Source organism: Excalfactoria chinensis, chromosome Z, assembly GCF_039878825.1.
Source record: "Excalfactoria chinensis isolate bCotChi1 chromosome Z, bCotChi1.hap2, whole genome shotgun sequence".
NCBI lineage: Eukaryota > Metazoa > Chordata > Aves > Galliformes > Phasianidae > Excalfactoria > Excalfactoria chinensis.
Genome location: NC_092857.1, coordinates 49,393,662 through 49,418,289, shown reverse-complemented (window position 1 = coordinate 49,418,289; position 24,628 = coordinate 49,393,662). Strand labels below are relative to the sequence as shown.

The following is a 24,628-nucleotide window of genomic DNA, read 5'->3' as shown; positions in this document are numbered from 1 at the left end:
TTTGATAGAGCAAATTCTCAGCTCCAAAACACTATGTGCAATGTAGTCACCACCATCAGCTACACATTTTCACCAGTGATGAACAAGAGCCTACATGCCACACTCATAAAAAGCTGCAACAGCAGGGGTGACCCACTGTTTCACAGCTGCTACAACAGCATCGTTGATGGGAAAATGTTGACCACACAATATTTTCTTGGCCCAAACGATGAAAGTCAGATGGTGCTAAAACTGGACTGTAAGGCGGGTATGGTAGGACAGTCCAGCCAAGACTGACTGTGTGCTCCACTGACTTTGTTCAAACTCATATGGGGTCTAGTGTTACCAGGTTGCAAGAGAAAAGTTGTCTTCTTTTCTGGCTCGAGTCTGGAAGTTCAAGCCTTCAGCTTAGTCAGAGTCATGATACAGCTATCCAAAGTTAATGGTTAATGGCACCACTTTACTCATTCAGGGCTGCATCTTTTCTTTGATGAGGAATTCAAGCCACCTCTTTACGGACTGCCACTTTGATTCTGGCTTGTAGTGATTGCATCATGTCTCATCACTAGTCATCACAAAATCACAGTTGCAGGGGTTGGAAGGGACTTTAAGAGATCAAGTCCATCCCTACAGCTAAAGCAGATTCCCCAATGTAGCTCGCACCAACAAGCATCAGGACTGGTCATTACCTCCAAAAAAGGAGACTCCACAACCTCTCTGGGCAACCTGTTCCAGTGCTTTGTCAGCCTCATTGTAAAGAAGTTCTTCTGCTTATGCATGGAACTTCTCATGTTCAAGCTTTTTTGACACTGCTCCTTATCCTATCACAACACACCACTGAAAAACATCTGTCCTCATCCTCTTGCCTCCTGCACTTTATATATCTATAAACATTGATCAGATCCTCTTTCAATCTTCTCCAGGCTGAACATATCCAGGTCTCTCAGCCTTTCCTAGCACAGGAGATGCTCCAGGCCCTTTATAATTTTGTTATTTCCCCACTGGAGTCCTTCCAGGAGATCCCTGTCTTTTTTGAACTGGGGAGTTCAACAGTGGGCACAGTATTCCAGATGTGGCCTCACCAAGACACAGTAAGGGGAGAGGATCACCTCCCTCAACCTGCTTGTCACATTCTTATTAATGCATCCCAGGATATCATTGGCCTTCCTGGCCACAAGGGCACACTGCTGGCAAATGTAATGACATATTTCAGGAAAATGATACTGTCAGCCTTCTAACAACTGGAATTCCCAGCTGGTTTCCCACCTGGAAATGAATCTGGCAAAGGAGATAGAGGACAGTAAGAAACACTTTTTTAAGTATGCCATCAGTAAAAGGAAGGCTACAGAAATGTGGGTCCCCCACCAAATGAGGGGGGTGTTCTGGTAATGGGGAATGCCGAGAAGGCAGAAATACTGAACACCTTTTTTGCTTCTGTGTTCAATGCAAAAAAAAAAAAACCCTCGGGAATCCCAAACCCTGGTGCTAAGTGATAGAGTCTGGGGAATGGAAGGCACCCCTCTGGTGAGGGAGGAGATAGTCTGACAGTGTCCTGACACTATCAGTGTACACACCTCCGTGAGCCACGATGGGATATATCCACGTGTGCAGAGGGAGCTGGCAGAGGTGACTGCTAAACCACTCACTATTATCCTTGGGAGGTCTTGGAGAATGGGAGAGATGTCTGAAGACTGGAGTGACACTGTCTGTCCTCCAGTCACTCCACTCACAGCCAGTGTCACTCCAGTCTTCAAAAAAACCTCAGCAAGTTTGCTAATGATATGAAGCTGGGAGGATTGGCTGACACACCTGAAAGGTGTGCTGGCATTCAGTGAGACCTGGACAGGCTGGAGAGCTGGGTGTTAAGAAACTGGATGAGGTTTAACAAAAGCAGGTGTAGAGTCTTACACCTAGGGTGGAATAACTGCACACACCAGTACAGGCTGGGGGATGAGCTGCTGGAGTGGAGCTCTGCTGAGAGGGACCTGGGCATCCTGGGAGGCGATCCTCCTCTTCTACTCTGCCCTGGTCAGGCTTCACCTGGAGTGCTGTGTCCAGTTCTGGGCTGAGTGTTCTGGGTCTGTTCAGCCTCGAGAAAATTAGAATGACACAGTCACAAACTGCATTCCACACAAATGTGCACAAGAACTCCTTCGTGGTAAGGGTGATGGAGCACTGGAACAGGCTGCCCAAGGGGGCTGTGGAATCTCCTTCTCTGGAGATATTCAAGACCCGCCTGGATGCCTACCTATGCGACCTGGTGTAGGAAAACTGCTTTGGCAGGGGGGTTGGACTCAATGATCTCTGCAGGTCCCTTCCAGCCCCTACAATTCTGTGATTCCATGAACAGCTCAGTACATCCTGGCAAACTGGCACACAGTATTCCTTCTGTTTCTATGTAAGAATTCATGGGATACACCTGGCATAAACTCTGTGATATTCCAACACTGTCATCATCGTTCCCAACACAATGAAGCCGATATGTTAGCTCTGCACAGAGTTTTCCAGTTGTTATCCACTGGTTTGTACAGATGAGCTAATCAACATGCATTTCATGGTGTAAAATCTGCATATGGCCACCTGGCCTGTGGCTTATCTGTCATGTCTCTGTCACCACTGTTGAAACACCACCATCTCAAAGTGCTAATACCCATTGTTTGGTCCCCATAAATGCTCAGCAAGCACTGATGAATGCCAGCAGGTGCCATTTTTTTCTATATGGAGAAATTCCATGACACATCTTTGCTTCATATACATCCATTTTGTCACACCGCCCCTCTGCTACCACCTATTGCACAGCAACAAAACATAATGGAATCTCAGGGTGAATGTTCAAACCCTACTACTATACCACCAACATCCACTTCTGATGTCATGGGCCACTATAATAAAATAGGAGGCATTACTTTTGGAGGGGTGTGCATGTGCACACACTTGTGTCAAGAGCAGAATGAGAACAAAACACATACAATACATACTATTACAAAAATATGCTGCCCTAAACCATCCCAGAACAGTGAATGGCAGAGGACAACAGTGCAATTTACAGAGCTCTAGGAGCTATGTCCAGTGTGTCATTTATAGAAACAGTTTGATCTTAACATTGAACTAGCTCTCCCACTGTATTCACACAATATACAAAAGAAGATACACAATAAACACAAACTAATATGCTTAAACATATTCTTTATTCAGACAGTCCTAGATACTGCAAGACTTAAATGACTACAAAAAAGCCATATCGTGAACAATAATAATTTGCTTCCCAAATGAACAACCATCTGCACATTTATTTTTAGGAAAAAAGCAACATGTAAAACATCAATGTCTCTTTTCCTGATCAACAGTTTTACTGTTATTAGATTATCAAAATCTGTATGCTGAACTTCTCAGAAACAACAATTCTTACATTTGATTCTCTGATTTAATATCAACTATCAAACTTTAATACCTTGCTTAAAAATTAATTACCAATTCTCTAACTGACAATACTGTTGTTTTTCTGTCAGCTTCCCAATCAGTATTTTAATCAACGCTGTATTTGACTTAACATAAAAGAAACAGATGTTACATCTACAAATTTGCAAGTAAAATCAATATACCGCATTCTTTACAAACAGAGGATGGCTTCTTAAATACACATTCTGCATGTGTTGAAACAATATGAAACTGACTGACGACCCTGAGTTTTAAAATCATTGGCTTAGATCGCCTAAGTACTGAATCAGAAAGTTTCTGCGGAGAACAAGCTTCAGTACACACCAAAAATAGATACAGTAAAGCACAAGTATTCAGTAAGTTAAAACCAAACTAATGAGATTGTTCATCACTGGAATATATGACTGTATGCATACAGAGTCAACACATTGAAATGCTTTAAAATTTCAAAAATATCTAATTTTATATGACAGTATGAGACTGAAACTGAGTATCAGTGTAGTTCTTTTGAAAATTTCTGAGATGCTTTAAAACCTGACAAGCATAAACTTTTATTGTTATGCTTTTTGCAATTTCCCTATACTGTTCCGAGACACTCACTGATGTGTATGAGGAGACACCACATCTCCCACACTGCTTAGAAAGATGAGCTAGTCATCATCAACTTCCACCTAGAATCACAGAACCCTTAAGAGCTGGAAGGGACCTTTAACGGTCATCCAGTCCAACTCAGCTGCAACGAAAAGGGAAATCCACAGCTAGATCAGGTTGCCCAGAGACTGATCCACCCTCACCCTAAATGTCTCCAGGGACTGGCCTTCCACCAAATCTCCGGGTGACCTCTCCCAGTGTGTCACCACCCTCACTGTAAAAGAGTTCTTCCTTATCTGTAGCTCTCTGGACATGCTCCAACAGATCTGTGTCTCCAGGTGAGGTCTCACCAGCACTGAGTGGAGGGCAGAATCACCTCCTTTGACCTGATAGCCATGATTCTTTTGATGCAGTCCAGGTTACAGTTGGCTGCCTAGGCTGTGAGGACACATTACTGCCTCATGTCCAGCTTTCCATCCACCAGTACTCCCAGGTCCTCTTTGGCTGGTCTGTGCTCTTACCTTTTCATCACGAGATTGTATTAGTAGTGGATGTTGCCTCAACCCAGGTGCAAAACCTTGCACCTGGATTTGTTGAACCTCACGAGGTTCTCCTAGGCCCACTGCTCAAGCCTGTCTAGGTCTCTCTGCACGGCATCCTGTCCCTGTGTGCATGCTGAGTGCAACCCACAGCTTGGTTTCATCAGCAAATTTGGTGAGTGTGCACTTGACTCCACTGTCATTGTCACTGATATCAAAGAGCATTGGTCACAGCACTGATCCTTGGGGGACACCACATATTATCGATTTCCATCCAGACACTGTCATGGACCACTGGACTGCCCACCCCTTAAATCCATAACTTTCCAACTTGGAAAGAAGGATGTTGTGAGGTATCATGTCAAAGGCCTTACTGAAGTCAGGATAGATTATATCAGTGTCTCTTCCCTTGTCCGTTGATGCAGTGACACCATCATAAAACATCACCAGGCTGATGAAGATCTTAAGAGTGCAAATTTTGTGGACAATAGATAATTGTACATATTAAAACTGACTGGACAAAAATCACAGAAGTAAAATATGTCTAATACTACTGCAAACAAATAACACTTCAGACACAAAACATTTCCTAGCTGAAAGATACGATAGGCTGAGAGATGACAGAATGGTTGTGCTGTTACTACTCTCCTCCATAGTTTTCCTTGCTGGTCAGTATTAACAGAGTTGGTTAAGACAATTGTAAGTAATTAAATTAAAAGTATTAACTATTAATACTTTTAAATTAATTTTTAATCAATTAAAAGTATGAACTACAATAGAAAATGAGCACCTTGAAGAAGGCAATGTTTATAAGAGCTCTTTGATTCCTGTTCTAAAAATATTATCATCCCATAAAACTTGTCTTTCAAATGCATAGAAGAATTTGAAGTGGATGAACACTGAGTTTATAACAGAATAGACAGGAAGTTGTATTGAAAATGTGTTTAACTTGACAAATATGTAAGTGCATAATATAAATACAAGTGTATATATATATATATGCATATATATATATAAATATAAATAGACATTTTGACAGACTCTATTTAACAAGAAAACTAGCCTTTCATATGTCTTACTTAGAAATGCTAATGTTTTATTCATAAAAGCAAAAGAAGTTATTAATGTTTCTGAACTACTGATTGTAGAATCTTAGAAAAACATAAAGATGGATCAAAGAGGCAGATTTATTAAGTGTGTATTTCCTGTTACTGAGCTAAAGTTGATTTACATGTACAGCATTTAAAGAGTTCACCCAGGGATGATCTCAGTTTAGTAATGATGCAGAATATGTTAGAAGCATGCCTAAAGAAGGAAGGGGTTTAACTATTGTAGGATTATCAAATAATGACAGATGAAGCTCCTTCGGTAAAAAGGAGGAGGAGTTTAACAAAGAAAGTTTAATGAAGCAAGTTAAAAATTTACATTTGAAAACTTATTTCAATACCTATTTAAGAATAAATTTATGAAAAGATATGCTAGTTAGTGACCTGGAAAAAGAAACAAACAAAATCCAGAGAATCTCTCATGGTGAAGAAGCGCTAGAATTAGAATAATCTATGGAAAATACATCCTAATGTTTTTGTTCCAAATATCTCACTGCTATGAGAACTCCCTATAGCCTTGGTTTTCAGAATAACCTACAAGAAACAATTTGACTAAACATAAAAGAATTTAAAAACCACAACTCACCGCTGATCTTATTTGGACTAGTTATGCTTTCTATAGCACACAATCTTGTCAAACATGGATATACAGCACAGACACCAAAGAATCACAAGCTGATCATTATTCCCACTTTACAGTTTTATATTGCTGTAAGAAATATTAGTTGTACACACATGTATTTTTTAATCTCCGAAGCAGCTACATCAAGCTAATTTATGGAAAAGCTGAGGTTGATAAAATAAGGAGAACATACTAAAAATAATAACCTCAGCAGAAGAACTGCATGCCAGTAGCAAATGACTGAAGGTAAAGCTGGTAAAATTAATGAAAACATTTAACTACAAAATAAGCAAAATATGTAAATATGCATTTTATCACCTTAACTAAAGTTCCCATGAAATGTAATACAAAATGTACACTTGTCTGAGTAAGCTAATATATTTTAAATTCTAATAATGGGAATTATTAGAGTTACTTAAATTCTAATAATTTAAAAAACTAAAGAAAACAGAAATCAAGTGAAGTAAAACACCTGTGAAATGCCTGTGGATGGTAATTTAAGTCGCTGATGACATCACTGTACACAGTGGCTTTATCAGTGATTCCAGTACATTTTCCTAGAGTACTTAGTGTGGAAACAGTTTTGGGAAGGTAAGTAAATGTCTAAGGAAGATTAATGATGGATTTGGGGCAAAGTATAAATTAACTGCAGAGGAAGGAAAGCTATATTGAAAGCGCTGGCAAGTTTGCAGAGGGTCTGGGTATGTTGTGCCAAGGAACAATAAGAACAGAAATCAGTAAGAGTTTACAGCTTGAAAATACTGATTTGAGAAAACGGACCTTAAAAATGAGAGCATGCCAATGCAATGAATTTATTTTAATAAGAAGTACGACAGCATTTCCAAAGGATGAGATTTTTGAAAAAGATGACTTACATGACTTGTAAACTTTCTGCTGTTAAGTTATTCCACATGATCTCATTAGCTTGAAGGTTTTCATTTTCTTCTAATAAGGATGTATCAAATTCTATTTCTTGTTCAACAACTTCTGAAGATCTAATTCATTAAATAAATATTGTATTTACAAAATTGGAATATAGTTAGAACACAGTTAAAATTACATATGAAAAAATAGGAAGTAGCAATTGCATACACCTACTTTTTCATTTGAATAAAGAATACAGTCTTAAAAACACCTAAGCATGAAATAAATTATAATTTTTTTGAATTAAGTTCATAGGATAATCAAAGTTTCTAATAAGACATTCATTTGCACAGGCCACTGACCCTGCTATAAACCTGCACTTGACAATTACTAATTCATACATTTTAACAATAAAGTATAAAACAAGAGGTCTTAGAACTATTTCCATATGTACCTCCATGCTCTATTTACTGAGTAACAGCTCAATAAATAGAAATTGCAGTATATTTTAAAAACACAAGACTTTACTGCATTATCTGCATGCTCTATTGTTTCAGGTGCTGCTCACTCTGCAGTAACCACAGTGTACACTGTGATGCCTAACATTCACTTTACCCACAATCAGGATAGTGAGATAAATAAAGTGTACAAACTCTGCATTATAACAGATGCAAACTCCAACCAAATACACAACAAATTAGACTGCACTGAAGCTGGATCATAATTTATACTCCACTGTCAGTACCCAAGCTATGACTTTTCACATGCAATAACATCAACATGGATTTTGTTTTTGTACAACCAGTCAAAGAGGTAGTTGGTTAAGCAAATATCTATCAGCATTCTGTACTTTTCAAGTTAGAATAAAGTTTTTTAATTAATGAGGTGGAAAAAAAAAAAAAACAAAACAAATTCAAGCCTAATCGCTCAAGCAGTATTGCAGTGCAATGCAAAATTTACCCAAATATAATATGAACATGCACACCAAGATGAAAATGTGTACCTGTGAGTATCTATGAAGTCATTATACTCAGAATTAGGGTCTATCTGTTCAACTGAAGTCTGTATCTCTTTGTGGACATTCACAATCTCTTCCGTAACAAGACTGGTGATCTGGCTGTACTCATCCAAGATTCCTTTCCTAGAGAGGAAGAAAAATTCCAGTGTACATGGCACTAAAAGCACAGATGGTATTGGAAATGCTTCAAAGTTTCAGTTTGATATTTCTATAAATTCTTGTTGCAACTGACTAACAAGGGAAAAAATAAGACAATGTATATTACTCAAAGCAATAACAGAGCATTTGTGGCCTTTTCTTTATAAATTATTTAAATTTATAATATATGTATATTTTGACAAACTTGCTAGCTTGCCAGGTGTTGAAGCATGGTGAGTCTCTTAAAATACCGATGATTTTGACCAGCCACGAGGAAAATGCAGAGAAAGGGGTAATAATACACTCTTTCTGGGAATGATCTTTAAATATCAAGACATATATAACAAGATAACCCATTAAGTCTTGCTTTGCCTGTGAATGTGTATGAAAAGGTTCCAGATGAATTCAAAGAGTGTAACAAATGATAGACCAATATCAGATATAACAATGCTGTATCTAAAAGAAAGGGAATCAATGACAATTACTGACTATCTACATAAAAACCAAACTAGCTGGTCAGCAAAATCAGAACTATTAAGAAAGTATGTTTCACATACATGGCAGCAACACCAAGCCCCAGATACAAAATCACCATTTCTTTCTGTAGAACTAAGAAACGATATCAGAGGGCAGTAGTTTCCCCATGAATTCAGATTTAACTACAGAAAGTTTAGAAATCAACAGAACTACTTTCAAAGTTTGTATTCAGAGACAGCAAATGCAAGTGGTCTCAATAGCCCCTTTTTATACAATAAGGCTTCAGTGTATTACTTAAACTCACATTTCTGGGAAAAAAAACAAAAAAAAACAAACAAAAAAAAACCACCTTAATTACAACACAGAAATTTAACTGTGTTCTCTCGTTGTGATTCTAAATACACTGAGATTAAAAAGACTTAAAGTACCATAGAGATCTATTTAATTTAGATTTTTGCACCAGAATCAATAACAGTAATGCAACAATACTGACAACGGGGCCATTAATGTCTACTTCACACAAACAGAACTCTGGAACAGGCTGCCCAGAGAGCCTGTGGGATCTCCTTCTCTAGAGACATTCTAAACCTGCCTGGATGCATTCCAGCGTGACCTAGTCTAGGTGTTCCTGCTCCAGCGAGGGCACTGGACTAGATGATCTTCAGAGGTCCCTCCAACCCCTGACATTCTGGGATTCTGAGATACTGAGCATGAAATCTTTAATTCTCCCTCATTTCCTATTTGCTGACATCAGTATAAGCATGTACTTCTGTAAAAGTAAGAAAATGAGTTACAGAAGATTGCCTCATGTCTAATTGAACAACACCTACAGAAAGAAGTAATCGTTTTGCCTTTTATTGACTTACAAAACACTTAAGAAGACCTAACCAACTCCCCAGGAAACTCTTTGGGAACTCTTCAAGAGAGTCACAGAGGCAGCGTGTCACCTAGGGTCCAGAAAAGAGGGCTTGATGCCTGTTGTCTAGGATAATCAGTTTACACACCTTCTGCAGCAATGCAGAGAATGATCTTCCAGGCAAAACATAGCTACATTTTTAAGGTTGGATTGCTCATAGTAAGGTTATGCTTACATGATCCTGTTATTTGCCCATACATCTGACCATACATCTGCCTGGTCTGCCTCCAAAGTGACCGTCAAGATCGCTGGACAGTTTAAGTTTTTAGTGGCAAAATTTCATTAAAATAAGACTACTAGAGAGGTAACAAACTAATATATTATTCCAGATGAAGGAGAGGACAAACTGCAAACACTGTAATTAATCTGTTAAACTGAAAAGTTAAGACAGTGTCCTGCCAAATGCATAAGTAATCCTTCAAACCTACTGTATGTATTCGAACATACTTATTTATGTGCAATTACTGTCAACTGAAATACAAACAATTGATTACAGTTTACTAATTTTTAATAATGCTATAAATCAGAATACACAACACATTTGAAAGTTAAAATATGCACAAAAGTATCTTACAGGGCTTTAATCATTTCTTCTTGCATTTTCTGTAGCGAATCAAGTAACAGAGGAAGCGTAGTGTCATAATATTGGTGCTGATACAACTGTGCTCCTTTCAGTGCCAATACATACTGATTATGCAACATATGAAGCTTCATAGTGGCTTTATCACAACGATCTTTGGCCTTCTCTGTCTCCTTTCCTAAGGGAAAACAGAATCAAAACAAAACAAAAAAGGTGAATTAAAAGTACACAGATTTATGAGCGGCATAAATCTAATTGACATATAATTCATTCATAATAGGTTTGCACCTTCTTTTTTTAAATTATTATTATCCTGCAGAAATACAATTCCAAGGTATTTGGTAATACATGTTTTTTTTGTTTGTTTGTTTGTTTGTTTGTTTTTATTATTATTATTTGGAAATACAACTTTTCAAAGGTATTTCACTGAAGAAGTAAATATGACCATTCTGCAGTTTCTAGGACCAAATCTCTTCTTTTTTTTATTCTAGGTAAGAAAAGAATTACATTTACTTTGCCAAAATTCTTTACCTGAAAGTGCACTGTCTACATTGGTATAGAAATAATATAATTGTTAAGACTAAAAAATTCACACACAACTACTGAAATGCTAACATTTCATTTGCATCAAAGTGAATAAACATTTTAAATGAGGAAAAAAAGAGATATCTTCCCAGCTGAGACCTATGACACACAGAAGCTGTCATTTATTTTGGGCAAAATTCTAGTGCTACATATCATCCCAAGCAAGCACTGATGCAGTCTTGTATCAGTAGCTGAACTCTAGTACTGCTATTTCTGTACAAAACTCTCAGCTTTACTATAACTTAGCACTTCCTCATCACTGTCAGCATACTGATCAGGAGGCCAACACTGCAGTCCTAGCTCTATCAGGACAGTTCAGCGCTGAACCAGAGAGCTACAAGGTACTGCAGAAGGTCATCTGTTCTACTCTTAGCCACAGTAATTATGCAGCAACGTGACATACGTCTTCCCAAGATCTCCAGTGACAACAATGCAACTTCCCAGTACAACTAGTGCTGTGCTAGCTGAAAGCATATCACTATCATCTAATTCCTTCAACCTCCAATACAAATTTATGAATTTAAACTGCTGCTTATTTCACCCATGCGTCACATGAAAAATAGGTTCTATAGCCCTCTGTAATTCATCTTTTATGTATGAAAAGATTATACAACCTCCTCATCCACCCAATCTTCTAATTTTTACACTAACCACGCTATAACCTTCCCTTGTAAATCCTGTTTTCCCTTTGTGTCAAATGGCTCACAGCTTTACACAAGCGTAACTTCATGTAAAGTCCAACTTTGAAAGCCAAAGGGTAAATTACACTTTTTTTGAACACCATACAACCATGCTGTAAGGACAGGAGTTGATATAGTTGCCTATAGCCAGTTTCAGATCACCCAAGAAAGGCAATGATCACAGTTCAGTAATACAGAAGGAATGGCTCACCCTTTTCCACAGATCAGTGCTCACTAGAAATTCCCAGGGAAGGAGATCTCCAAGTAGAGATGCTTCCTTTTGGCTATCAGCCCTAAAATGAGGTTAGGACCCAGAGTCCATCCTTTCCAGTCATATAGGTAAACTGCTTGCATCTGTGTTCCCAGTGCTCAATCACTGGTTCAGGCTGCAGGCTGTGAACTAAGGGTTCCCATTAGCACTAAATATATATAGATATATACATATGTACATACACACCACTAATTATTTCTAGCCAGCCTTTTTGTTTCTTGAATGATCTGAAACTCTATAGCTGTCCTCTAATGCACTTTAAATTCCGTTAAGTTATACTGATAACTGTAAATTTAATAATCAAACTCTAGATCCAAGAGATGAAACACGGAAAGAACTCCCACATCTAATCCCAACATATATCCTGCAGTAGCCCACACAATACATTATTCTGACAGTACCCCCTTAATACCTATTCACCAAGAAGCTTTATGTGGACAGATTTGCACCTCTACTGGAATATTTCCTACCTGGTCATGCATTGCCCTTGTCATAGTTGTGAAAGGATAATACATTATATATTTCTTACTGGGACTTATAAGATCTTCCTCATATCTATTGTTATAAAGAATATGGTATTTATGAATTGCCTGATTTTTTCTCCCAGGAATTAAAAGCATTTTAAATGAATCTATATCTGCCATTATCTGCACAAATTAACACACACTAACTAGAATAATCTCATTTAAACTGCTGCATTTCTTATAATTTTACACTAAAATAAATAATAAAAGACTATTTTAACATGTCATCCACATATCACAAAGAACTAGAGAAAAGAAGACATGGCAAATTTAAAACCTTAAAGTACAAGTGGAAAGGGTGGAATTCTGTCAAACAAGAAACACACAAAGGTCTAGACTGAATATTCTGATAAAATACAGAAACACATTAAGGCATGTCAAAAAACGTTAAGAGACAAACTTCTAAAACAGCAACAAACTGGTCCTCTTTCAAACACAAGGCAGTCAGCAAGCTTGTCAGAAAGTCTAAACAACAGCTACACAAAAAGCTGGTAGGGAAGAAAAAAAAATATGAGCATTTTTCATTCATGTTCGTTATGAATGACTCAGCGTTTTCCACACTGAAATGTCTCTCTATGAAAGAGATTAACAATCTCTCCTCTGAGGCATCAGAAATTAGCAGGACTGGAAGCTATTTAGCTTTAGAACTCTGAAGCTACCTGAGAAAGTTATAACAGAACTACTACAGTCAGTTTTTAAAGGAAGAAGTAGGCACTCAGTGGATAGTCCTCAGAAACATTAGTAGGAGCTTAATATATGAGGTGATAAAGATGCTGTTGAAGATACTGACAAAGCAAATAACAAAAAAATCATGCTTCACTGGAAGACTTTTGTTTGTTTGTTTGTTTTGCTAAAACTTAAGAACACTGAGCTATTTTTTCTAAATTAAACCCATATCATTCACAGCAAGGCCAGAATAACATTCCAGAACTTAAGAAACATCTGACACCAGTGTACCAAGTGTACACGATAGTGAGACAGTGTAGTATCCTATTTTCCCATTCCTCAAGTACTTGTTTGAATGTATTACCCCTTAACAAAACACTACAGCAAATCTGAGAATGAATCAAAGTGTAATAAATGCTCAGCTTTCAAATACAGTAGGTTATGACATCATCTTGGCTGCTGATAGATAAAACAGAAACACTGCATGGTGTTTGTGGAGAATAAGAGGCATGTGAACATGTAAAGATAATGGAAAATGACTGAAGAGAGTTTGGAAGGGAAGCTATCATGTAGAAATTAAGAGTTCAGGGACTGGATGAAAGAGAGCAGGACAAGGCAGCTTGAACACAGGTTTATAAATACCTGAGGTGTGGGAGCCATAGTGGCGAGGCTGATCTCTTTTCAGTAGTGCGTGGGGACAGGACTAGGGGAAATGGGCTGAAACTTCAGCACAGGAAGTTCTGCACGAATGTGCGCAAGAACTTCTTTACAGTGAGGGTGACAGAGCACTGGAACAGGCTGCCCAGGGAGGTGGTGGAGTCTCCTTCTCTGGAGATATTCAAGACCCGCCTGGACGCCTACCTGTGCACCGTGTTGTAGGGAGCCTGCTTTGGCAGGGGGGTTGGACTCGATGATGTCAAGAGGTCCCTTCCAACCCCTACAGTTCTGTGATTCTGTGGAACACAAAACTGAAACAACTCAGTTTTGCTTAAACACAGCCTAACCCTTGAGGAGATGCACTGGACTGAGAATGCCTTTGGAAAATGGCAAAGGAGGTCAAGATGGCAGCAGAGAAAATAAATGTTGGACTGTTTAGGTTACATAAACCAAAATTATCTCCAAATATTACAGTAAAATTAAGAGCTTAAAACTTGCAGTTTGTCCATGCATGTCCTTAAGCTGCATATTCTATCAGTTAAACAAAAACCAATGTACGTAAAACCATACAGAGCTCCAATGGTGAACAACACAACAGACTGCTTTCAACAACTAAACTAAACTGAAAATTCATTCCACTAATAATCACAACTACATAACTAGAGACTGTCAAGATTGCATCTCTTTCATAAAACTTGTAAATGGATAAACTACCCCTCCTTGTGCTGTAAGAACTAAATTCCTTTGGTGTTCATTACTCATTAGGAAAATACCTCCAAAATTTTTAGACTAGATCAATCTACCATACACATTTTACTTTCAAATGCAGCCTTTGAACATGTAATAAAAGAAATGTTGCTACAGTACTATTCCCATACTTTATTCTTGAAAGCAGAAAAATGCAGTGAGGCGGAGTACAGTTGTTCTATGTGTCAATAAACATCAAGGACAACATCATATTTTCTTTATCTGTACACAAATTTTATGAATAGATATAATCCTACTACCATCAGTTGTTGTCAAACCTGTTCAATGTTTACAGAAACAAACTGAGTATACTGTATGTCAAGTCACAAACAACATTGTGAAGCTTACAAAATTCAATTATGAAAGGCTGACATCTGCAAAGAAAAGGCTGGCATTCTTGTTAAACTACTCTAGAGAGTCAAGTATTTCATTTCCTAGTAAAAACTCTGCTACATACATCCAGAAAAACTCTTGTATGATGTCTTCTATTAAAAGCAAAAATTCACTTACAATGGCAAGACATAAACTGGACAACTCTTTAGAACGAAGAAAAAAAATAGCTCATAAAGTTCAGTGATTATGATTATGAAGAATTTCGAAACAACGTCCTAAGAAATAATTTCTTGGTATCTACAGAGAACATTAGCTAACACACAAAATAAACTAATAAATGAAAACAATAAAAAGAAATCTACCCACAACAGTGTACTTTAAAGGATACATGCTATTATAAGCCCTGATCTTTTCTTCATTGCAAAAATAATGAATATATCCTACAGCTCAGACAAATATCTCTACCAAAGAACTCTAAACAAAGATTAACTTCCATTAAGAAAAACTGTCTAGAAGACCACGTCAAAGTCTCACTTTCTCATCTATTCGTTCTTAAGTTCCTTCAACAAAGGAGAGAGAAAAACAGCAGAATTCTAGGACAGATCAAATAAAAATTAAAGTCCAATTTTAAGATCTTGACAGACCATACATGAATAACTGTCATGGTTTTGCAATGTTGTAATTTTGCTATCAGTATTCCACATCATAACATCATGTTAAGCATAGATAATTTTGACGAATCTGCTGCTCACAAAAGGAGACTGAATGTCCCAGGGAACACCACGGTCAGTCATATGACAAGGACTCTATATAATCTCACTTCGGTGCTGGACTCCCTCTCTTGGATCTTGCCAGCCAGGGGGAGCCGTGTGGGAGCGTTCCAGCCGTTTCGCCTAGAGTTACAGTAGGCCTCTCGGTTTCAGGACTCACTCTCTCCTATTTTACTTGATTCGTTAGCCTTAACTCCAATTATATTGTATTATATTGTGTTATTCTGTATTCCAATATAGTATTTAGTAAATAAGTGTGCCTCCTTAGATCATTGCCGCTGTATTTATTTTCTTTTTCCTTGTTTTCTTTTCCTTTTGGGATAGCAGCCCTGCAGGCCGTCTATGTGTGCCCCGGTGGCGCAGCGGTAGAATTCCCGTTTGCAACACCAGGGGGCCCGGGTTCGAATCCCCCCTGTGGAGCAGGGGGTAGAAGTGCCGCTCTGCTACACAGAGGGCTCAAATCCCGGGAGTTGGACTCGATGATCTCTAAGGTCCCTTCCAACTCGCACGATACTATGATACTATGATATGATATTTCCCCTGTCATGGGTGCAGGTAGATTTTAGGTTAACCCATGACAATAACAATGGGGAAGAAAATAATTAGACAAAAGAAACTACAGCCAAGAATCTCTATGAAACTTGTAAGACAAGACATGATGTCAAGAATTCAAGTCGCTTCAGTTCAGCAAGTACAAAAGCAAATCTGATCAAATTTTTCTGGTTATGGGTGAAAACAGGAAAAGCAACACAGGCAATGTTTAAGAGCAGTACAATGTGATGAGACAGTACTTTGTAATTGGAGAATGAACAGATTACAAGATAAGGTAAAAACAGCTGATTCAGGGATAGAGGACCCCATGCTAAACAGACAGTGTGCGTTTGACAACTCATTTTTCAAACAATAGCAAACATCTGAAAAAAACCTTCAGCAAGGAAACACACGATATCATAAGGAAATACACAAATGGTCCAGATAATGCTTAGAACATAGTAAGATAAGCATTTTACACACAGCAGAGGAAGCAAGTTAAAAATAAATCCATTTAAAATTCAGTTCTCATTGATATTCTGAAAAATACTGACACATACAAACATGGAAAGTAATTTGACGGAAGAAGTGGGAACGGAGAAAAATTTTACATCTGAATAGACAGAAACAGATATGAATTGGGATTGAAATCAGAGATGTAAAGGTACCAAAAATCTAAAATTACTACAGATATTAAGGAAGAAAGGCACAGTTCTACAAGTGTCATAAGAGTTTAAGGACATAAAAATGCATGTCTTCAGAGAATTAAAATAATTCGTGATGACAGAGAAAACCAAAGGTTATCACTTTGGTTCTAAGAAAGAAATTTGGTATCACTCTTAAAACAAAACAAAAATAACAACAACAGCACTCTGACAGACTGAAGATAGTGGAGACAGCTGAAGCAAGAAGGAAATTTGGTGTTCAGCTACGTAAGACAAAGTTCATGCTAAAACAGTTCTTCCCAAGCTGTGTTACTCAGGAGCCTAATCTTCACAGGCTGAACAGTAACAAACAAATACACACCAGCAGTAGAAAGCGCTCATAGGAAGGAGCTTTACCTGAACCTTTTAGTAAGATGGCATGAGATTTGTTTACTGATAGGCAGTGACAACTACTGTTTTTGCACATGCTGATTCAAGCCTTGTAGCTGGGGGCTGTGGCTGGGCAGAGCGGGACTGTGCAAAGCTGGAGCCCAGCCCTGTTGTGGCCTCACTGCGACAGGGGCTGATAGCTGATGGTGACACTGGGGCCTGGGCAGGTAGGGCTGTCCAAATCCTAAGAGTCTGAAGAGAGACATCACTCCCTTCTGCAAGCTTTTCAAAAGCTTCACTACATAGTCACAGAGGTATGTAGGGAAGATTCACACTTGCACACTGCATCCTCTAAGAATTTGCCAAGAACAAAGACACTGCAGTTGCTTCAGACCAAGCTCAAATTAGATTCCCTCTCTCAGCTTGTTTCATCTTGGAAACTACATGCTTCCAGGAATCAATCACTCCCTACAATGTAAAGAAACAAGTTTTCTCTAACTTGTGCAATTTTATGCATTATTAGTAGCTGAATCCGACCTAAGCTGGACCTTGCAGTCTTCTTCCCAATTCTCAAGCTACATGTGCAGTATTCTTCATGTTAGATTAACATTCTTAGATCCTGTGATTTATACTGGCACAGTTTTAACTAAATCTTGCAATTCCTATCTTATTATCTGTTACACACTACAGGTCATAACAGACAGAACTCTGGTCTCACACTGCTCAGCCTAAGCCACTAAGCAACCAGCTACATGCACTGGGAGGACAGCAGGCACACCATCTCTCTCTTTCCTCTCATTACATCTCACACTGCATTGCACAAGCACAGAACAAGTTATACTCCTTGGTCACCTTCAAAGGTTCCTTTGGATTTCTCATCTCTGTTTTGTTTACTCTGTGGCTAAGATGCAATGAACGGTTTTAATTTAAATTAACACCTGCCTTTATTAGGCTGTCTAGATTTACTTCACAAGAAATGCTGAGAAGCTTGTCACTTCAGAATAAAACTTCTTTTTGAGTCAGAAAGATGTTTCTTCTTGGTTCAATTTAGAATCTTTATCCTAAGTGTCAGCAGTAACATATAAAAGTCCATCTATTAGACACTGAATAGACTTTATAATAACAGGTTTTCAAATAATTTCCTAGTAACGTGTCTAACTTTCCAAAAACATTTTTCCCAGTGATTCCAGTAACAGAGATAACTCCTGAACTTTTTGCTTTTTCTCTGTTTCTCAATATAACGAACATCTCATGTGGTAATTTTCTTGTGTAAAGAAAAAAAATTCTTATTAGCTCCAGAGATAAACATTTTCACAGGGCATTATGTCGCTGTGCCTAGGAAGGTATGCACCTTTTTAACTATTTCCTTGTATTACTCTATTTAAAATGTTTTCTATACTCATCAGTGAGATGACTAATACTTGCACATCGGTCATCTTATAGCAACATTTTTTAACGCAATACAATATATTAAGGAATCCTAAACTTGTCCTTATAACTGCTTCCTCACATTGATGGATGGAGGGAATACCAGCAGGATCTCCGCATTCTTCTTCACTCAAGTGAATTTTGTACACACCTCTGAAAACACAGATGCCCAGTCCCTGGAGGTGTTTAAGGCCAGCCTGGATGGGGCCCTGGGCAATCTGACCTAACAGTAGACCTAGCAGCTGGGAACTCTGCCTGTGGCAGGGGATCAAAATTTGATGATCCTTGAAGTTCCTTTCAACACAAGCCATTCTATGATTCTACCCCAGGACAGAAAGAATAAAGACTATAGTGATATTTCAAGTAACTATTTCTATTCAAGGTAACTGATCTCAACAATAAAGAAAACGTTACACAATTCGCAGTCTCAAGAAAAGTTTGTTACTTCCAGCTTTCAGAAGCAACCCTCTAATGTCTTCATTTCACCTGTCCAGCATTTCCCCATGGTTTGCACGATATTTTCAGTCTTTCACCACTGAATGGGAAAGGAAGTTACAACAGCTTGTAGACCCTGGAACAGTTACTATGTATTACCTACATGGTTGAACTTAGAAAGTCCCTGAATTGTCTGCTTAAATAATGCTAAGTACATCCAAGTATCAGTAGCAACTCTCAAAACAAGTCTGTCTTATAAAAGCTCTTACCAAACCCAAGAAAAGTGCCAGTGCGTGACCGGGTGATGCAAGTTTTAAAGCACTGTTTCCCACACTAAGCCATGCTTCACTTCCATAGAACCAGAAGTCAGGATACTTTAAAAATAACTTACACTGACTTACATAGGCTTTTTATATGCAAACTACTATAACTAAGATAGGTAGGTTGCTCTGAAAGTAATGCCTTCCACGTATTTCCACGGAAAATACAACAGCTATAAAGAGCACAATAACACTTTACTATAGAGTAAATTTACAGCTACAAAACATTGTTTTTCAACAGTCTCCACCTTTAGCTATGCATTTGTCATGGTTTTGCAACGTTGTAATTTTGCTATCAGTATTCCACATCATAACATCATGTTAAGCATAGATAATTTTGACGAATCTGCTGCTGACAGAAAGAAGACTGAATGTCCCAGGGAACACCACGGTCAGTCATATGACCAGGACTATATAATCTCACTTCAGTGCTGGACTCCCTCTCTTGGATCCTGCCAGCCAGGGGGAGAGCCGTGTGGGAGCGTTCCAGCCGTTTCGCCTAGAGTTACAGTAGGCCTCTCGGTTTCAGGACTCACTCTCTCTTATTTTACTTGATTCGTTAGCTTTAATTCCAATTATATTGTATTATATTGTGTTATTCTGTATTCCAATATAGTATTTAGTAAATAAGTGTGCCTCCTTAGATCATTGCCGCTGTATTTCTTTCTTTTTTCCCTGTTTTTCTTTTCCTTCTGGGCCAGCGGCCTGCGGGCCGTCTATACCCCTGTCATGGGTGCAGGTAGATTTTAGGGTAACCTGTGACAGCATTTTTGGCAGCAATGAAGAAGAGGCGTGCAGCAGAGACCCACTGTCCCTGTGGCTGAAATACACAACCCACTGTCTCATTATGTTCACATACACTGCTTGATCTCCAAAATGTTTAGCAAGCATCTACGAATGCCAAAGAGTGCATTTTTTTTCTGCATGGAAAAATTCAGTTACACACCTTTGCTTCGTATGCATTGCCATGTTAGATGTCACTTTGTTACAATGTCACAATGCAAAAGAACATAACGAATGTTGCTGGGAAGGTTCAACCACCACTACCATACCACCAACATCTTGATGTTGTGGGCCAACATAATAAAATAATGTATTATTCCAGAGCAGCCCTCTTAGGACCATTTTGGTTGTTAGTTCTATCTTTGGAATCAAAGTCTGATATTGCTCAACCTTAACATTACTCTCCAAATAATGAGATGGAAGCATAGTGCTCTTAACTGACATGGGTTCCAAAAGATAATGTTATAAAGATATGACTTCTACCTTCTTCTCATCTAAGGTATTTTTCTTCCCTCTATGTCTTGCAAGAAGCCTACATGAATTCAAAAACGAAAATCACCCTCTTCCTCCTCCACTCAGCTTATTTCTGAGACAAGGATAGCAAGTTTTTCCCAAACCTTATCTAACAAATTAATGAGTGCAAGTAACAAACACTTTTGGGAAACACTTCTGCCTCAAGATTTCAAGTTTACAGAACACTGAATACCTAAATTTCTGAGTTAGTTCAATAAATTTATTTACTTTATGCATATCAGCACTTAAATAAAGCACAAAAATAAAAAGAACTGAAACACTATCTGCAGTAAGATGTTTGAATAAGCACCATTAATAAATATTCTCTGACCCATAAATGCTGATTTGTGAGGACTGCAGAGCACATCCTGGTGCTGCATGTTCTGTGAGTGAAAACGATATGTTCAAGCTGGTTCCAAATTCCATCAGAAGTCCACAGAGTTTCCATCTCTAGAAGCTTTATTTCACACACAAGAAAGAACCCTAGCGCCTGCAAGCAGTGCTTTAGTGCCTATGACCTACAACAGAGGACTAACCCCCAATATCAATGTATGTCATAGGACAAAAAGAGCACAGGCCTGCCAAAAAGGACATGGGCTGGACGGTGGATGGCAAGCTGGACATGAGCCAGCCCAGAAATCCAACTGTGTGGTGAGGCACTGCAACAGGGGGCACAGAGAGTCAGTGGATACCCCATCCTTGGAGACATTCAAAGTCAGGCTGGACGGGGCTCTGAGCAACCTGATCTGGCTCTAGGTGTCCTGGTCATTGCAGGGGAGTTAGGCTAGATGGCCTCTGGGTATCCCTTTCAATTCAAATGATTTTATCATTGGTTTGAAATCCATCCCAGCCTACTGACATCTTTGAATAAGACAGACCGGTTCAACAAATAGCACTTGTTTCATCTTACAATGTCAGATTCAGTCAAAAATAAACTCAACATTTTTTCTCATCTCAGCAAACCCTAAAGGCTAAACAAGCCATCAGGAAATGTAGCAGCTTAATCACTACCTTGCAGACAATATTAATGCACCAGCCACCTAATAGAAGTATTGCCTGGCCATTCAGATAGCAGAAAGAGTAGCAGGACAACAATTCGAATGAAAGCTTTTTCAACAGCTTTCTTATTTATGAAAATTCAATATATAACATAAAAGACAATGAAATCTGGAGTATCATATCACAAGAGTAGTAGGTTTAAAAATACATTATTTCAACAGATGCAATGCTCTGTAGTGCGCTAGGTGTATTGTTACTGTTTCCAGTCTCCCCTAAACCACAACATCGTCAGAGAACATGAGCCAACCCAGGTAAATCTCATATGTGTTTTTCCATAATAATGTAGCAGCATAAAATGAAATAAGAAATAATATACTCAATATAATCAATATATTTTTTTCCTTTAGTGTTTATTTCAGATCCATTCTGTTACTTAAACATGTTACAATGGTTTCCATGTTCAGTCAGTAATTAACCAGCAACAAGAATACAGTAAACATGCGTACAAGGTGTGTTTCCACTAAAACTACAAATTTTGCTGTGTAAACACAATATTGTACTAAAATCCAGTACGAACCTACTACAGCTATACAGGATCTATTTCGGCTTATAAAGATTATCTGATATAAAATCACTTCAGATTTTAACATCAAATACCAAAATCAGCTATAAAAATGAATGCCAGTCTAAGAATTAATGTTTTTGTTTTGTTTTGTTTTGTTGTTTTTGTTTTGTTTTGTAGTTGTTGTTTTAAGTGAATGAAAAAGAACACAATATTACTTTTGATTCTGTGAATTACGAATTACTCATGATCTCACTGAACTCTTTCTTTTTTCATATAGCAGTAAGCACTGTTTCATCAATACATTAAAAAAAAAAAAAAAAAAAAAAAAGCAAAAAAAACCCAAAACTAACAAACAAACAAAAAAACATTAAAAATCCCCTCAAACACTTTCTCATTCTCAACGAAATTTAATATGGAAGTGCACTACTGGAAAAACAAAACTAATTCTGTAAATAATATCCTTATTTGGAAACAATTACAGATCCAGTCAATTGAGATCAAATTGTATTGAGAAATGTTAACAACTCTTCTGCACTTTTCAGGCTATGCTCTTTACTCATCATTTACGAAACTTGTTAGAACTTTGTGACTTCTTCTTTGGAGAAACAATGCCTTCATATCTGGCATAAATTTTGTTTTCATGCATTTTCCTGCAGCAGCTAAGTCAACATGCTGCATTCTATTTATTTACCTTGTTACTCAACATCTCTGATGTTAGAATATCATTGTAGGTTTAGAGTCCTATGTATAATATGTTACTATCACTATGGGACACTACTGTAACAAGGTGACACGTTTCCTTCTGTATATCACACCTACAGCAGATTATAAAGGGCCATCTATTTCATTCACAAAGACAACCCAGTAGTTCTCAAGCTTTTCTCCGAACGATCCCAACATACCCCACTGGCTCAATTAAGCATATGAACACATTGTGCATCCTGAGCACATTATTACAAATGTTCCAACTCAAATGTTTTAAAACCAGAAGAGATTATTAGAAAGAATCCGTGCAGATCCTCAGCTGCTTCACCATATATCATCAGTGAAGCACTGGACCAGTTCAGCTTGCTGACTTTATCCCTCCCAACTTGCCTCTCACCACCCATAAAATCACAGACAGAAGTAAGGACTGTAAAAGATAAAAACTGCTCATCAATCAAATGATTAGCACCAACTAGTCTGCATGACACAGGGATCTCCACACCCAAGAATAACTTGCCAAGCTACATTTGTGACTCCCATGGTAATCACTGGTCCACAGAAGAACAGCAAATCACGGAGCTAATGAAAATACCACTCCCATTTTTAAGAATGGTAGAATGGAAAACCCAGGAAACTACAGGCCAATGATCCTCGCCTCTGTGCCTGAGAAAATCATGGAAGAGATCCTCCTGGAAGCTCTGTTAAGGCACATGCAAGGCAGGGGGGTGATCCAGGACAACCAGCATAGCTTCACCAACAGCATGTTGTGCCTAAGCAATCTGGTAGCCTTCTAAGATTGAATAACAGCATCGGTTGGAAAGGGAAGAGTGACCGATGTCATCTAATTTTAACATGGTCCCATACCACATCCTTATCTCCAAACTGGAAAGATATGGATTTGAAGCCTGGACTAGTCAGTGGAAAAAAATATATATGGTTGTATGGTAATAGCCAGAGGGTTGTGGTCAGCACATCTATGTCCGGGTGGAGGCTGGTCATGAGTGGTGTTTCCCAGATGTCAGTCCTGGGACCAGTGCTCTTCAATATCCTTATCACCAACACATACAGTGGGACCTCTGCAGGTTTTCAAACAGCACTAATCTGAGTGGTTTGGTTGATATTACAAGGAAAGAATGCCATGCAAAAGGACCTGTATAAGCTTAGGAAGCAAGCACACAAGAACCCAGTGAGGTTCAACAAGGTCAAGTGCAAGACAGTGCACCTGGGTTAGGGCAATCTTACATGTATGCAGAAGAACTCTTAGAGGGTAGCCCTGTGGATAAGGATTTGGGGGGATCTGGTGGATGAAAAGCTTCACATGAGCCAACAGTGCATACATGCAGTCCAGAAAGCCAACAGTATCCCGGTCTGCATCAAAAGAGGTTGACCAAGAAGATAAGAGAGGTGACTGTCCCCCTCTGCTCTGCCTTCATGAGGCCCCAGGTCTGGAGAGCTCAGTGAAGAAATAGAAGGGAGGGCCACAAGGATGAATGATCAGAGGGCAGGAGCACCTCAACTACAAAGAACAGCTCAAGCTGTCAGGTTTCTTCACCTTAGAGAACAGAAAGGTCTAGGGAAACCTCACTGTGGCCCTTCAGTACTAAAAGGGGAGCTTATAAACAAGTGTTGCCGTGTAGGCTACATGCCTACAACAAACAAGAGACCAACTTTTCACAGTCTGAATAGTAATAAGACAAGAGGGAACTGTTTTTAACTAAAAGAGGGGATATTTACACTTTAATCAGAGGTTGCCCAGTGAAGCTGTGAATAAGCCACCCCTGGAGATTTTCACAGCCAGGATGGATGGGGCCGCT

The 24,628-nt window shown here is 38.5% G+C and overlaps 1 protein-coding gene across 3 annotated transcripts in view; it reads right to left on the bottom strand.

Annotated features, from left to right (window-relative positions):
* Nucleotides 1-24,628, bottom strand: part of FER (FER tyrosine kinase) — a 159,407-nt gene that overhangs the window by 102,967 nt on the left and 31,812 nt on the right. For all 3 annotated transcript variants that reach the window (XM_072359817.1, XM_072359819.1, XM_072359818.1), the window contains 3 exons: nt 10,263-10,446; nt 8,143-8,280; nt 7,151-7,270 (listed from right to left, as the gene is read on the bottom strand). In XM_072359817.1, coding sequence (XP_072215918.1) covers nt 7,151-7,270; nt 8,143-8,280; nt 10,263-10,446 — 442 coding nt within the window. The remainder of the gene's footprint in view (nt 1-7,150; nt 7,271-8,142; nt 8,281-10,262; nt 10,447-24,628) is intronic.